The sequence below is a fragment of the Haliotis asinina genome, chromosome 11, assembly GCF_037392515.1.
Source record: "Haliotis asinina isolate JCU_RB_2024 chromosome 11, JCU_Hal_asi_v2, whole genome shotgun sequence".
In the NCBI taxonomy this organism is placed as follows: domain Eukaryota; kingdom Metazoa; phylum Mollusca; class Gastropoda; order Lepetellida; family Haliotidae; genus Haliotis; species Haliotis asinina.
The window spans coordinates 33,552,077-33,567,382 of record NC_090290.1 but is presented as its reverse complement, the minus strand read 5'-3'; the positions used below and the strand labels follow the sequence as shown (position 1 = coordinate 33,567,382).

Genomic DNA, 15,306 nt, shown 5'->3' with positions numbered 1-15,306 from the left:
CTGATATATCTGTCATCATGTGACATTAAAATATGATGGTCTTTCATGTTGCAATATTTCACTTGACACATGGAATATTCTGTATAATGTTTGATTCCAATCCTGTTTAATTATGTTTAAACATTATTAATTTCAGAAAATTTTGTTTATGAACTCCAGTTTCTCTGAACTGTAAAAAGACAAGACATAAAATGAAAACTGAGACAACATATTTCTGTAAACTTGGTGCTAGCTTATGAACACATTAGGAATATGAAACATCGGACACATCTTGTTACCCTATCAATCATCATTTCTCCTAAGTTTCTGTTCACTTTAAGTAATTTTCACTGTTTCTGTGTAGTTTTAGTTGTCGTATTTCATTTACTATTTTCATTTTATTATGTTTCCATGGTGAATCATTGTAATAGGCTCTACTCCGATCAGAGTAAAGTTTCTGTAAGTAGGACATCATGGTTACAGAGGAAACATGCTGGAATTTTGTCAGTCATAAATCATTTTATGAAGTTGAACTTCTGTACCTTGAATGCAGACATATTGTCCATTTGCAAGTTGATATGTTCAGAGAGGCATTTCCACACCTTGGTTGATGCATTGACATATCAGTTGAAATTCAACCCAAGCCAATGGAAGCGGCATAAAAATATTGATTTTGATATTTCTGTAAGATATTGTTTACAGATGTGATTGCAAGTTTGTCCTTTGGAAAGAATGTTTGGATGATGGCGACACCCTTATTCTGTTTCCAGCAGGTGGCGGCAGGTGGCGTTTTCTTAAAATAGTGATATGATCTGGTTTGTGTTCTTCATGAAAGTACACATTGCATGGATTTTAACATCATACACAGAAGGATAATGCCTCTGTTCAAATGTTCAGATGATGTAAAGTGTAAAGTGTGAATTTTTCTCCGAGGAGTAGGAGCATTGGTGTAGCCAACTGGTTAAAGCGTCCCCTCGTCACGTTGAAGGCAAAGGTTCAATGGCTCACATTGGTACAATGTTTGAAGCCCATTTCTGGTGTTCTATGCTGTGCCATTGCAGGAACACAGCTAGAACAAAAAACTGCGTAAAACTAACTCACTCACTGAAAGAGGTGCAGGTTTTATTTGTAAGGCATTGAGTTTAAAATGTGAGGTAGATCTTTTTTTCATCGTTCAGATGTGAAATCTTTGACCTCATCTACTTCTGAATCTGAATAGACTTACATATTACATTGGGGCAGGTGGGGTAGCCTAGTGGTTAAAGCATTTGATTGTCTCTCCAAATACCCAGGTTCGTTTCTCCACATGGGTACAATGTGTGAATGCCATTTCTTTGTCCTGTATTGTAAGATCACAGTAATATTGGTAAAGTGGCATTAAACTAAGCCCACTCACTAAATAGTGCATTGAAGTCCTCTCAAATAGTTCCTGATCCATTCAAGCAGTGATTTATCAACTGAAAGACTGGTGCTCAGTTGTCTGGTAGACAGGCTTTCCACTACTTGAAGAGGTTGATATTCAATACATGTGAATCGTCACTCAGCTACCATTGTGGCCAAGGTTCCAGTCATGTATCGCTTTGTGTAAGTCAGAGATCAGACTGACTGACTCCAAAAGTAGGACACACTAGGCCACGCCATAAGCTGTTTGACGAGAAACATCAGTTGATGCAACAGGTAGAATGACAAGAAGTGTTGTGATTTGTTTCTATGGAAATTCTGGTCTTTCATCATCAGCAGACTTTGTTCAGTTTATGGCTTTATGACGAGAAAAACAGGATTAGCCTAGGGACACGTATCAAGTGAAGCGACACCTGGCAGATTTATGTTGTAATTCCACACCTGAATAATATGTTCTGGGGCCTGTTTCCTTGACAGTATTGCCTGTTTCATGTGCTCTTTTCTTTCATTGAAGTCATTGATACATGATATTAATCAGATTTGTCTTTGATAGAAAATGATGGTAGAGCAAATCATTATAAAAATGAAAATAGAAATGAAATGAAATGTAAACTTATAACTTATAACCTTGTTGTCTCACTCATTCCCACTCATTCATTTGTCCACTCACTCGCTCACAAAACCATCCATCTTTTCACATACCAGCTCGCCCATACACTCACTCACTCACCAGCTCACAAGAACACCTACCCACCAACTCGCTCACTCATCCACTCACTCACTCACCAACACACTTACTCACCCAGCCAGCCAGCCACTTGCACGTAAGTCAGACAGTCATCTAAATCACCCCTGACTGCTGGAAAAACCTGCAGATCCTACTAAATCTGTAACTACTTATACTGAACACTCAAGGGGGTAGCATTGTCAACTTGTGGGACGTATAAACAAGTATAATTTCTAAAGTAATAACAAAGTGTGGTTTTCTTAGCCCTGCAGTGATGATGAACTGAGATCTGAGCCTTGGTGTGGAAATCAGTTCAGGCAGAACTAGTGAACAGTAGACTTAGTTCAGGGGGATTTATTCAGTGTTAAAACCATGCCGTTTAAAGTATTGTGTTCTTAATTCTTTGTCACAAAAGTCTCCAATATTGACACGCAACACAACACTACTGGGTGTAAATAGTCATTTCGCCTATTAATAGCCTTTTCCCAGACAATGAGCAGTGTTTCATTTCAGCCTTGTTCTCTGCCTGCATTCACATATAATTTAAATTTTTCAAATAGCAGTATTATTTTCAAGTTACCAGACAGCCATTGTATTTGCACACATTCAGCTGCTGGAAGTAGAAGGTGAACCTTTCTCCTTTTTTCTGTATTCAGTAAGCTCGTATCATCAAAGACTTACATGTGATTGTACCAGGAACCGACTTTACTAATGAGTGAGAGAGATTTGTTTTATTCCATTTTTAGCAATATTCCAGCAATATCATGGCGGGGTCACCAGAAATGGGCTTTGCGCATTTTAACCATGTGGGGAATCGAACCTGGGTGTTTGTTCGTGACAAGCAAATGCTTCAACCTATGGGCAACCCCACTGCCCCACTTGACATGTGACAATGTATAGAAACAATGTCATGAGCAAGTGTTTTGACAACCCTATCCATTTCCACTTGACATACTACCGAAATGTAGATTTGTACAAAACCAGCAGTTCTCCTTTACCAGCTAGATCTGTATGAGACATGTCAAGGCCAAAAAGATGTATGTTTCCTCTCAATTCAAAAATTGGTTTAGATTGGTCAGTTATTATTTTTCTTTATTTTGGGGGCTCTTTAAGTTTATATGAATTGTAACTTGCTGCCTTATTGTCAAGTAAACATCACCATGGGGATAGTCAATATCAACTAGTTTAAACATAGTGAAGTGGAGCAAGTGTATGCTAGAGACATGATCAGCTTGAGGAGAAAGATTATGGTTGGTTAGGAAACTGTCTTTGTGTATGACCTATTTCCATAGGATCCCTTTCTCTCTCCTCAATTTATCGGCTAGAAAATGTTACACCCATGCGTCCATTAAGATTGTGAATGAGCATTGAAAGATTTCATTTTTGGTTATAGGTCTCATGCCAGCGTATGTTTACAATGTTTCTTCTTAGCCTAAGTTATATCTGTTTTGACGTACACATCGACAAACGATTAAGTGCCATTATTGACTAGCCAATTGCTCTTTGTCAGCCCCATTGGACGTCTCCTTCAGAGCCATGCTGCAATCTGATTGGTCTGCATGTTGGTCAAGGACATCCATTAAGGATCTTGAACAAAGCCCTAAAGATCTGTTATCATCAATCACTGGTCATATAATATGAAACTAGAAACAGAAATTAAGACTGATATTATGTGTTTTCGGATTTGCTAGATTTAGTGAGGGTTTCATCAGCGGTTTCAAAAACCAGGTTTAAAAAAAGACAGCACAAAATAATGGTACCCCACCGCCCCATGAATGTGCGAATATGTTATCAATGCTGCCATGCATTTATTACACATTTTGCAAGTTAGAACAAAAGGTAAATAATTGGGTTAGTCTTTCAGTCCCATTATTGTATCCTATTCTGCTAAAATAAAAAAGCATCTCAACAGACAGAAGTGTAAAGTTGCATCTTGTAATTTCAGCAATATGTTCTAATGGAAAAGAATAATAAAACACATGAAAGAGCAAGTGTTATACATTCACACTTTATTTTCGCACAGTGCACTACAAAGCAGGCATAGAAACCTTGAAAAGGGTATGGGATTACGTGAACATTTCCTTGATCTGTTTCTAACTCTTTGTGATAAATTAAACAAGGTCTGAACAGCTTATGAGCCAATGACTAGATGGAAAGATGTCTGCCTAATCCGATGACATTTGCCGCAGCTTGCAATGTTAATGAGGCTGTTATGGTTGCCAAGTGCTTTATGCATATTATGTGTGACATAAAGATTATTTTGAGTACATCTCATGGGTAAACTGGAGTGCAGTAGGTCATATGTCAGTATGTATTTGAAAGTGCATAGGTATGATGTGGGTACAGTGTAGTTCAATGTAAGTCATCCAAGGAATAGCATTGAGAAAGAGCAACCATTAGTTGTGGCCTTGTCATTGTAATGGATGAGTTTAGTTTACGTCGCCTTTAGCAATATTCTGGCAATATCATTTCAGGGAACACCGCTTCATACATTGTGCCCATGTGCTGAATCAAACCTGGGTCTTTAGTGTGATGAGTGAATGCATTAACCACTGAGCTACCCCACTGCCCTTGTCATTATAATGTTCAGTTGACTTTGAGTTGCATAAGTCGTTAAGCTGGTGTATGAAGGTGTACAAGCTGGATACACAATGAGACCAAAGACTGAGTTCATACATGAATGTTTAGATCATAAAATCCCCTTCTTCTGTTTATGGCTTATTGTAAAGTTATTGTAAACAAACTACAAAGTTAACTGCAAGTGAAATAATTCTGTAGAACAGTGAAATCTGTCAAGTAGCAGTCATGAAACTCATCCGTGAAGATCCAGGTTAGAATGATCTTCAATAACCCACGCTTATCCTAAGAGATAGTTACAGGGAACTGGTACAGTGCTTGTCTGAGGCTTGCAGCCTTTCTTGACACATGTCATCGCATCCCAGTTGTCTAGATCGATACTCAAGTTGTTGATCACTGGATTGGCTGGCCCAGACTTCATTATGCTCAGACGAGCTGAAACTCTGCTGTGTGTGGTGTTAAACAACGTTACCATCTGCAGCTACATCTGATGTGGTGATATATACATTAGCCAGTCAGTACTGATCAAAGTCTGTCAAGAATAGTGCAGTCTACAACTTAAGCCAGACTGTATTAAGACTTCAGATAGACATGTTAGCTGAGCTTGTCATAGCCTGTATTTACTATGCTAACAGCCATAATAAAAAACTTTGGCTGAGTAAACTCAAATTTATTTGGTTCAAGATGGCTATGTTGAATTCTTTAACTGCTTATTTGGATTCCAGTTGTGTAGGTTGTTGCTCATGCAGTTGATCATTGGGTATCTGGTCCAGACTCAAACATTTGAAGACCGCCACCATATAGCTGAAAAGTATGTTGAGTACAGCATAAAACTAAACTCACGCACTTATAATGGCATTAATTACAACTTTATTCTACTGACACCAATGTCTTTGTGGTATGGGACAAAGGAAGGAGACTGATAAAAGGGAAAAAGACTTTTGCAGTGTGTGACAGTTAATATTTTTAATGTGTAGTACCAGTGTCCAGCATGAAATGGTAGAGATCTATCAATTTTATGATGATCTAGGGTGATGGGGTAGCCTAGTTGTATAAAATGTTTAAGTATTCATTTATCACTGCCAAGACCTGATTCGATTCTCTACATGGGTTCATTCATCGAAGACCATGTCGTGTGTTTAGAATTAGCATTTTGCTGGAATACCGCTGAAAGCAGTGTAAAACCATACTCACTCACTATGACAATCTACCCACACCTTGCCGAAACCACAAGTTTATATGGCTCACACTTTAGATCTGCAGGCTATGATGATATCACCGAATAAAGCAAGAAACATCCTAAATTGGTAAAAAACCATCAAGAGTTTTTCAAACATTTAAAGTCAAACATTTGTTTGGTGTTCAAAGATGCCCCCAGTTCGTCATCCCATCTGACAGATATCTAATGTGACCTGACCTGATTGTATATGGGATTGCAGCTGATTAATGACTTCCTGTGTCAAATGTGACCAGCATTGCGGAACTGTTGTGTATATGTTAGCATGGCATCACTTCAGCAGAATGCCTGATAAACATCTTTTCATTTCATTTTGAAACTTTGCATAAACATCCATTTGAAATGGCAAAACTGGTGTCTTTTGCTGTTCTTACAGATTTAACTCCTATTTCTTAGAGAGTATTGGGATATGGAATAGTTAAAATGAGAATCTTATTTTGTGGAGCAAAATTCATAAACCACTAAATTATGTCAAGGTACCCTTTCTGAATTTGAATTAAAAATAGGCTGGCAGTAATCTGTGCTTGTTTTGACTAGTGACAAACTGATGTGTTTGGCTGGCTTGGTGACTTCCGTCACTATGTGTCATTGTTTGTACTGACGTCAGAGTCACACCTTTGTCATCATATGTAAATAGCAGTCTCAGACTTTCACATTCTTGTTCATATCTTTTACTGGATTTAACAGCTTTTTGATAACTCCCTAGTTGATAATAATGCTTATTGCATACATGTCCTCTTAGGATTTTACATGTTTGAAAAGGATGGTGATATACAAATAGATGATTTTGTCTTCTTTTCCTCTTTCCAGTAACTGTGACTACAAAAGCATTGATCAATGTGATATATAAAATAATTCCTTAAATGTAGGTGAGATTATGACTTACCCAGATGAATGCGTCTTTGCAAACTGTCTCGAAGCTTTGATTGATGTGATGGGTTGGGTCATTGTTAAGCAGTTTTGCTATGAATTTCTATAATCTTTGAGCAGGGGGAACAGATTGTCAATAAGGATTGGCATGAGTTGGGAAAGGAAGAATGTTTAACTTGCAGCTGTAGAGGCTAGGGTTTATGTAAGGGTTAAGCTGGAGTAGGATGATTTCAAAATGGTATTGTCGTAACCTTTCGATTGATAGCATATATTTTGTAATGACAATTAAAACTACTGGGGAGAAGAGGCTATAACCTCAAACCAGTGGAAAAGGGAATATTGTCTTCTCCATCTGAAAGGTGTTGTTACCCCAGTCCAGTATACAAGTCGTCTCCAGTGTCCAGTGCATGAAAGGAGTGGTGCCCTTGTCCAGTATATAAAAGGAGTTGTTTTCCCTGTCCAGTATATGGGTGGTCTCCCCTGTCTAGTATACAAGTTGTCTTAAGTGTCCAGTACATGAGAGGAGTGGTCCCCCTGTCCAGTATATGACAGGAGGTGTTTCCCCTGGCCATTATATGAGTGGTCTCCCCTGTCCAGTACATGAGAGGAAGGGCTTTCCTAGCCCAGACCTTTGATTAGCTGAGCATGTCACCAGTGATTGTCTCCACAATGTTTACAAAGGCACTTAACTGCTGCCTTTTGATGATTTTGAAATTTTTCAGTTTTGTTTTTATGTCATCAAAGCATAACAATGAGTATGAACCATTCAAAATTTTACTTGTTGAAACATGCTATACAGATCCATCATGTGCACTCTTGCATTATGAAATAGTCTGGAACAAGTACACCTATCAGTATACAGAGCCAACTGAATTAACTTCCTGTTTGATGACTTTATTTGCATAATTGTCAGATTGTTTTTGCTCAATTTTACCAGAAACCTTTATGTGATAAAATCATTTTCTCCTGTAATGAGAAATACAGCTGCTGTTTACAAATATCATAGCAACAAGTCCTGATCCTGCATGCAGATATGGTTGCAACCTGGTATTAATTGGTGTATCAAGCTTAGCTTTAAAATGTTACTGCAAACTTCTTAGCTTTAATTATTTTAGTCTTTTAAACAATTTTCAATATTTACAGAATGCTGGTTGAAGAGTGTTGTATGATTTACACACTCCTGTCACATTACATATACTTTATTCACTGTGAAGTTTTACGCTGTTTTCAGCAATGTTCCAGCAATTTCAGGATGGGAGGACACTAGAAGTGGGCTCCACACATTATGCCAATGCGAGGAATTGAACCTGGATCCTAAGCTTGACGAGCCATCATGAATAACATTAGGCTACCCCACTACCTTTGTGTCCATATGAACACGGTCATTGTTCTATTTCTATATCTGTAATGATGATCATTGATTATATATTCTTATCAGTAGCATAAATTTTTCTGAGTAAGAAAGTTTAGTTTTACGCCGTTAAGCAGTTATCACTGTGGGGACACCAGAAACTGGCTTCACAAATTGTACCCATATGGGCGTGTGAACCCAGGTCTTCCACAATACAAGCAGACACTGTAACAGGTAGAGCTATTCGTTCAAGAATATCCATGTCATGTGCACACGTGGAAGCTATGTGGTTGTGTGGTTACTAAGCTTTGCTGATCAAAGTTGACTGGTAAATAAAGGGAAGTGTAATGATGTACATCTATGGAGGGCCAGGTCACTGATATAAGTGGGTAAATCCAGCAGGAGGTATTGTGCCCTACTTGATGATATAGGTCATCAAGATAAGTCTGGGAGTTATCTGCCCTTGGGTGTAGTGTACTTGAACTGTAATGAACAAGCCTCGGCAAAACACTATCAAACTCATGATGATCACAGTTTGACTAGTATTCACCTCCTAATCTGTTTACAAGGGTTTGTTGTTGATTCAGTGGGACCCTGATGACGGCTGAATACGAAATCTATTGAGACACCTGATAATGGTTAAATGAGACGTGGTGATGATAATTCTGGTACTCTTGTAACATGTGTGGTAACCATTAAGATTTTAGTCCCACAGACATAAACAGGTAAATGATAGTTCCATGGTTGTTTTGACTGTCGGTGGATGTAGGTTAGCTTTTTATCAGTCATTCTATTACAAGTGACAATACAGTGATTTTAGAGCCTTGTCATTTGGATGCAAATCACGCAAATCATATCACCTAATATTGTCTGGAAAGCATCCTGAACATGTTTTGCCAAGAACAGTAGGGTGTATTAAAAATGACAGATGATGACAGAAATATATAACGTAATAGAGAGACATAAATGGACAGATGCAGCCTGATATGCAGAACCTGACAATCAGCACATTGTCGGTGTTACTGTAAGCTATGAACAACTATGAAAGATGACATAGGTTGTAAGAAGCATCTTCCTGGTCATCAGAGTGATCCCACCCTGTATCCCTGACCCTTTATCACGTCTGTCATGTAGTCTGCCGACAACATTCACATGACACCTCCAAACACACAACCAGCACCCACATCGTCTAGATAATAGAATATTGTTAAAAGCCTCATAATCTCAGCTCACACAGTCCAGTGTGAACCTGGACTATACCATACATTGCATTATTTCATCAGTGATGGCAGAGTGTCTGTTCTCTAAGCACCATAAGAGAGAAATGATGCTTTTCCAATGACAACTTTTTCATTTGATACAATGCAGTGTTTGAGCCCGGTAACATAGTGGTTAAGGCATTTGCTCTTCTCATTGAAGGCACAGGTTTGATTCTCTACATAGATGCAATGTGTGAATCCCTTTTCTGGTGTTCTGTGCTGGAATTTTGCTAAAGACGATGTGAAACTAAACACGCTCACTCACTCACTCACTCACTCACTCACTCACTCACTCACTCACTCACTCATTGTTACACCATTGTGACAGATCTGAAATCAGTGTGTAGTAACTGTAAAGTGCTTAACTGTAACTGTGGACAATAAAAATCTACAATGCTAAAGGCACAGAATTATGTTATTAACCCTTCCAAGAAGCTCAGAAATATTCACTTTTATGAGAAAACTATGAAATATTGAGTGTGATGAACATAAATAGAAACAGATGTTGCATAGCATAGCTTATTCCTGAAGTGAAGCTACCAAAACCATCAATTTCACGACAGCTTTCTGCAAAATATCATGTCAGTTAGTTCAGTTAGCTGTCAAGTTTTATGTTTGAAACATTTTGACATAATGGGAAGCCTAGTAGTTAAGGTGTTTACTTATCATGCCAAAGACCTGAGTTTGATTCCACTCATGGCTTCATTGTGTCAAGTCCACTTCTGGTATTCCCCCCTTGATACTGCTGGAATATTGGTGAACGACTAAACTCACTCATTAAAGTCATCTGTCAGCACTGAACACATAGTGATTGCTTTCACCATACACATAAATGTATGCGATTAATTTTTCAAGGCATTCAGTTCAGTAAAAAATCTTCAACTTGCACTCTCGCTCATCTCAGTGTTAACAGAGCTCGGATGTTTTCTGCTTTAGTGAACTACATAGGTCTGGTGCACACAAACCATTGATAATCATTGTAAATCTAGGTTTCGAAGCCATGAAGAAAGGATTATGGCACTCCTGCAACAAGAGCTGAATTTCTCCATTTATTTCTTATAATGAAGACAGATAACCAAGGGTTTCAAAGAACATCTTGGGGCCGTGGGGTTGCAAAGAAGTTGAAGCATTCACTTACCACAGTGAAAGCTCAGGTTCAATTCCAAGCATTTTTGGGGGAATCCATTGTTGTATGTCTCTTGAATTTTGTTAGAACTGGTGTAAAACCAACCTTACATACTCATTCAAAGAAGTCATCCCAGCACAAGTGTGAAGTCACAGCTGAAGTTTGGATCAATCCAAGATAATACTGTGACGCCATTATAGTGCAGGCAGGAGTATGCTGACATCAGTTGCACATTTAACCTCAATGAATTAATTATTAACTCCATCCTTTTTATCTTCTCGACATTCGATGATTGTTTTTTTAGCTTCAGCCATACTTCTGATCTTCAGCCATACTTCTGATCTTCAGCCATACTTCTGATCTTCAGCCATACTTCTGATCCTGATAAGATCATCTTGGTGCAGTCTGAAGAATAACTGCAAACATAACATGATGTTCACAAGGGCTGGGATGTCCTTGTGATTATAGGTGGCATAATCATGATAATCATAATCATGAAAATGTAACCCAACTAGTTCAGTTGATGAAAACGATGACAAGAATGTCAGTAGTAAGATTGCTGAATCAGTTTTGAAATTGTGTCGCAGTGACTTGGTACGAGAGACTACATGATATAGATAATGGCCTGAAAAGACTACATTCATTCGTCAATTCTGTTAATGCAGCATGAACAGACGCAGGTCTGCAGAGAAGCAGTAAGATAGCCTGATGGCTAGTGTGGTCACCATCATGCCAAAGGTTTATTACCCACACGGTGCAATGTGCCAGGTGATCTGGTGTCCCCTTCTCCAAGGATATTGCTGGAACAGTGGCATAAAACTAAACTGACGAACCCAATCCACACCAGACGACCAAGAACTGACCATCAAGGTCAACTCATTTGAGAAGCATAGGCTACCACATCACCCTTGGACTCCAGTGTGGTGTATTCATCAGAATTTAGCTTCACAAGCTGTAAGAATTTGTATGAGCATGCAAAACATGTGGAACTGTATAAAAATTTAGCCGTTTCTCTAACTGTACCTTGAAGAGAAAAGTAACTTCCGTTGCTAAATGATTATTACACGTGTGAACCATAAATTTGTGTTGTCTACATCTCTGAGATGTGTTATTTTGCAACAGTCACTGACAGAAGCATTTGGTTTCATCCTGTGGATCTTGGGTAATTTGAAAATAATAAGTCATGCTTTTTGTATCTGGCGGCAGCAGATGATATGTATTTTAACAGAGTGAAACATCTTGACATCTTTTCATGTTTTGACATAATGTAATTCTTCATGTGTGTTGTTTAGTCCTGTGACATCACATGTATGCGGGTTGCAGTGGGATGATGTGACTGAGTGAGAGTGTTACAGTATGACTGACTGTGGTCTGGCTTGTGCTGACTCACATTGGTAGTGCAGATTGTCTGTGGCCATGTCTACCTCTTGTCTATGCCATTTTTTCAGTTACAAACTTGAGGCATTCTTACTAGAGTAGTAGACACATTGGGGCCTTCATTATACTGTCATTGGGGCCTTCATTATACGTAGTTATGTATACATATTTTACAGTTCAGACTGTTCTCGGTTGATTTTGCTAGTATACATTTCAGCGACAATTTGTATTCAAGACATGATTATAGGTCACAGATACGTGCACATCGAGAGCACCTGTTTGTGCATATTTTTGATAGGTAATAGCATGCAGTTACTTTCTCGATGTTCATACATAATTGTCAGTTAAGTTTCTTCTTTGGTTACGTTCATACAGTCTCGGACGTGAAGGTCTAGGTTGAGGTAATGGCCTGCAGTAACCTATGAGTGTCATAAGAGAGGACTAATGGGATCGGTGGGCAGACTTGCTGACTTCGTTGACACTTGTCATTGGTTCAAAATTGCGCAGATTCATGCTCATGCTGTTGATCCCTGGAGTGTCTCGGCCTGAAATTAAAATTAATTACAAATGTGATTTGTTGTAGTTGAAAAGTGGAAAATGTTATGCTTATTTATACTTGAAAGACAATGTCAGCTGATGAAATAGTCTTTGTTAACGGACTCATTTAGTTCCTGTTAAGAAATGATCTTAGACTGATGTTTATGAAGTCAATCACTGGACTGTCTGGTTCAGACCAAATTATTTACAGTCCACCATATAGCTGAAATATTGCTGAGTACGTCATAAAAGTAAACTCACTCTCTTATCGAAAAAAAAGGTTTCTGCATGAAGAATAATTTTTATCGATGAAGTTTATTCAGAAGCATCTGTCACAAGAAGAATGATGGATGAAAAGGTGCATGCTGCTTTGGCTGCCAAATGAAAATTACTGTGTGATTATGGATTTGTCTCATAACCTTACAAATTTTGATTTATCATTTCAGATACAACTGTTGCAGATTCTGGATGTGTCTTGACTCAGGATGTGGTGTGGTGCTGGGTAGATATCAAGCAGAAGTAGAATGACATTAACACCAGCGCCATCTGCCTTTCACTATGCATGGACAACATCTAGAAGATTATCTTAACTCTGCTTGTTGCAGTCCGGAAATGGGTAAAGGTAAGTCAAGGTCACATCGACCCATATTATGACGAGTAGACTAATGTTTAAATTTATTTTTATGGAGCAAGTTTTTGGTCAAGGAAATGGCTCGTGTATATATAAAATACTGTTAACCAATGTTTAATGTTATTTTATGATGCCTAACTTTGGTGGAGGGTTTGACTTGTTTCTCGTTGTGGGTCCCTGCGCATGATAGTTCAGTCAGCAGGCCCAGATAGGCTGCATATCATTGTGAAATATGTCCAATTATGTATTGAAAAATACTTGTGGGTTAAAGTTACACATTTAAAATGTTAGATACACAAAAATGTAAAATCATATGCGTACGGGATAAAATTATGAAAATCACTTCTGTAATGAGAAAGACATCAGTTGCTATTAAGTTGTACAGTACAGGACGAGTGGTGTTATATATGATAATTTCCATTATATTTAAGCTGGTTCTGATTAGGTATGACCTAAGGCAGAATACCTGCTTAGTAAGCGTACTTGGTGATATATACATGTACTTAGCTGAGTACTCACTAGCTGAGTAAATCACTGGAGTACCCACATATCTGAAAGCAGTGGGTAACGGAAATGAAATACCCACTCAACATTCATAATACCCACTCCAAAGAAATACAGTGGGTACAGACCCACGTGAGCTTAATATTATCTGGAGCTCTGTAGCAGGTTGTAGGAACTCCTTAATGCCAAAGAGCTGAGACTTTCTGCTTCTTATGAGGTCTTCAGTCACGTCTGCACAGTACATTCAGTCATTAATAATGCATGGTGGCTCGTGCAAACTTGTATGAAACAGTGACGATTTTAGCATAAATAAAGCTGTTCACAAACGGGTTAGAACAAAGGACAAACATCCTGCTGATTGAAACAAACTTATTGTTGATTTTCTGTCCATCTTCCCTGATTTATTTCCTGAATGCATTCATGGTAACTATATAATCAGTGGACATTGCTGTGCACAGCTGATGGGAATGGGAAATATTGACATGGCTACCAGTCACAGTGATTTGGAAAAAATGATTAAGTTTCTGTCAAGTTTTGTGAATGTTAAATTTTTTATTTGAAAAGTCATTTCCCCACTTGAAATTCCCCTGAATGCACAGTGTTAATTTTATAAGGGACAGTGCTAAACCTTCATAGACAAAAAGTACCGGGAGTCAAACTTTTGTCTGTGCAGATTATTTCAAACTCATCAATTCTGTCATTGATTGAGACCAGCTTTGCAGTAACGTCATCTAGGTCGAACCGACCACTGAATAAATGTCATTGCATAAATTCATACACCAAAACCTAATATGTAATGTATTTCATCTATGATATTATTTATTAGGACAAGTGCCGCAAGAGCAAAAAATGAAAGAATGCATTGTATATACTCACATTGGAATTATTCTACGTGAGGAAGATACTCTGAACCCATTGGTATGGTGTCCCAAATAAGACATAGTTGCAAACATTGGCAAGTTCAAATCCCTGTTTGCAGTGCTAGTATAGAGGCTTGTCCGCACAGTTCCCATACTCACTGGTAGACATCTGAAACCTCTGTTACCACAGGGTTTTCCGAAACCTTGAACTCATACAACTGGATAAGCTAAAATAACACCCACTTACATTTTCAGTTGACTTTAAGAATGAAAACCAATGCAAGGTACTTGTATTTACTCATTTATTAATATCCTAAGTTTTAAACATCCTATATTCATATACTGTAACCTAAAATGCTTTAGCCATTTAGGTCTGGTAAAATATGCAAGAACATTTGCCTGCCAGTGGGTTAGTAGATCTTAGTGTTCATTGACAGGACAGTTCAGTGGCTGTGTCTTGAACGGACACATGGAAAGAAATTTCCCACTAGACCAAGTGGCCTATGCTTCACCGATCCAAACTAACTTTTAACTATCAATACAAAATTCAGCGTAAATTTCACAAGCTGGTACATGATGATGTGGTCATCATCCCATTTCATGATGAAATGTCTTTGTATGGCTAGGTCAAACCGACCTGTAAAGATGTTTTGGTATCATTGACTCTGTTAGATCAGTGTGAGGTAGTCAAAATGAAGAACTGTTACTTTTAAACATCCCAGTGACCAGTTATAATCAGTGTGGCTTAATAAGGTGACATTCTTTAGGACAGGGTCACAGTGACCTTAGAATATACTGTAACTGTGACCCAGCAGTAAGAACTATCTATGTCAAGGTCACAGTGACTTGACAACAGCAACACTAACATAT

At 38.3% G+C, this 15,306-nt stretch overlaps 1 protein-coding gene across 6 annotated transcripts in view; it reads left to right on the top strand.

Annotated features, from left to right (window-relative positions):
• The window catches only part of LOC137256600 (ecdysone receptor-like), a 129,803-nt gene that overhangs the window by 73,592 nt on the left and 40,905 nt on the right, over positions 1 to 15,306 (top strand). For all 6 annotated transcript variants that reach the window (XM_067794478.1, XM_067794476.1, XM_067794481.1 and 3 more), the window contains exon 2: positions 12,888 to 13,063. In XM_067794478.1, coding sequence (XP_067650579.1) covers positions 13,000 to 13,063 — 64 coding nt within the window. In that variant the 5' untranslated portion in view covers positions 12,888 to 12,999. The remainder of the gene's footprint in view (positions 1 to 12,887; positions 13,064 to 15,306) is intronic.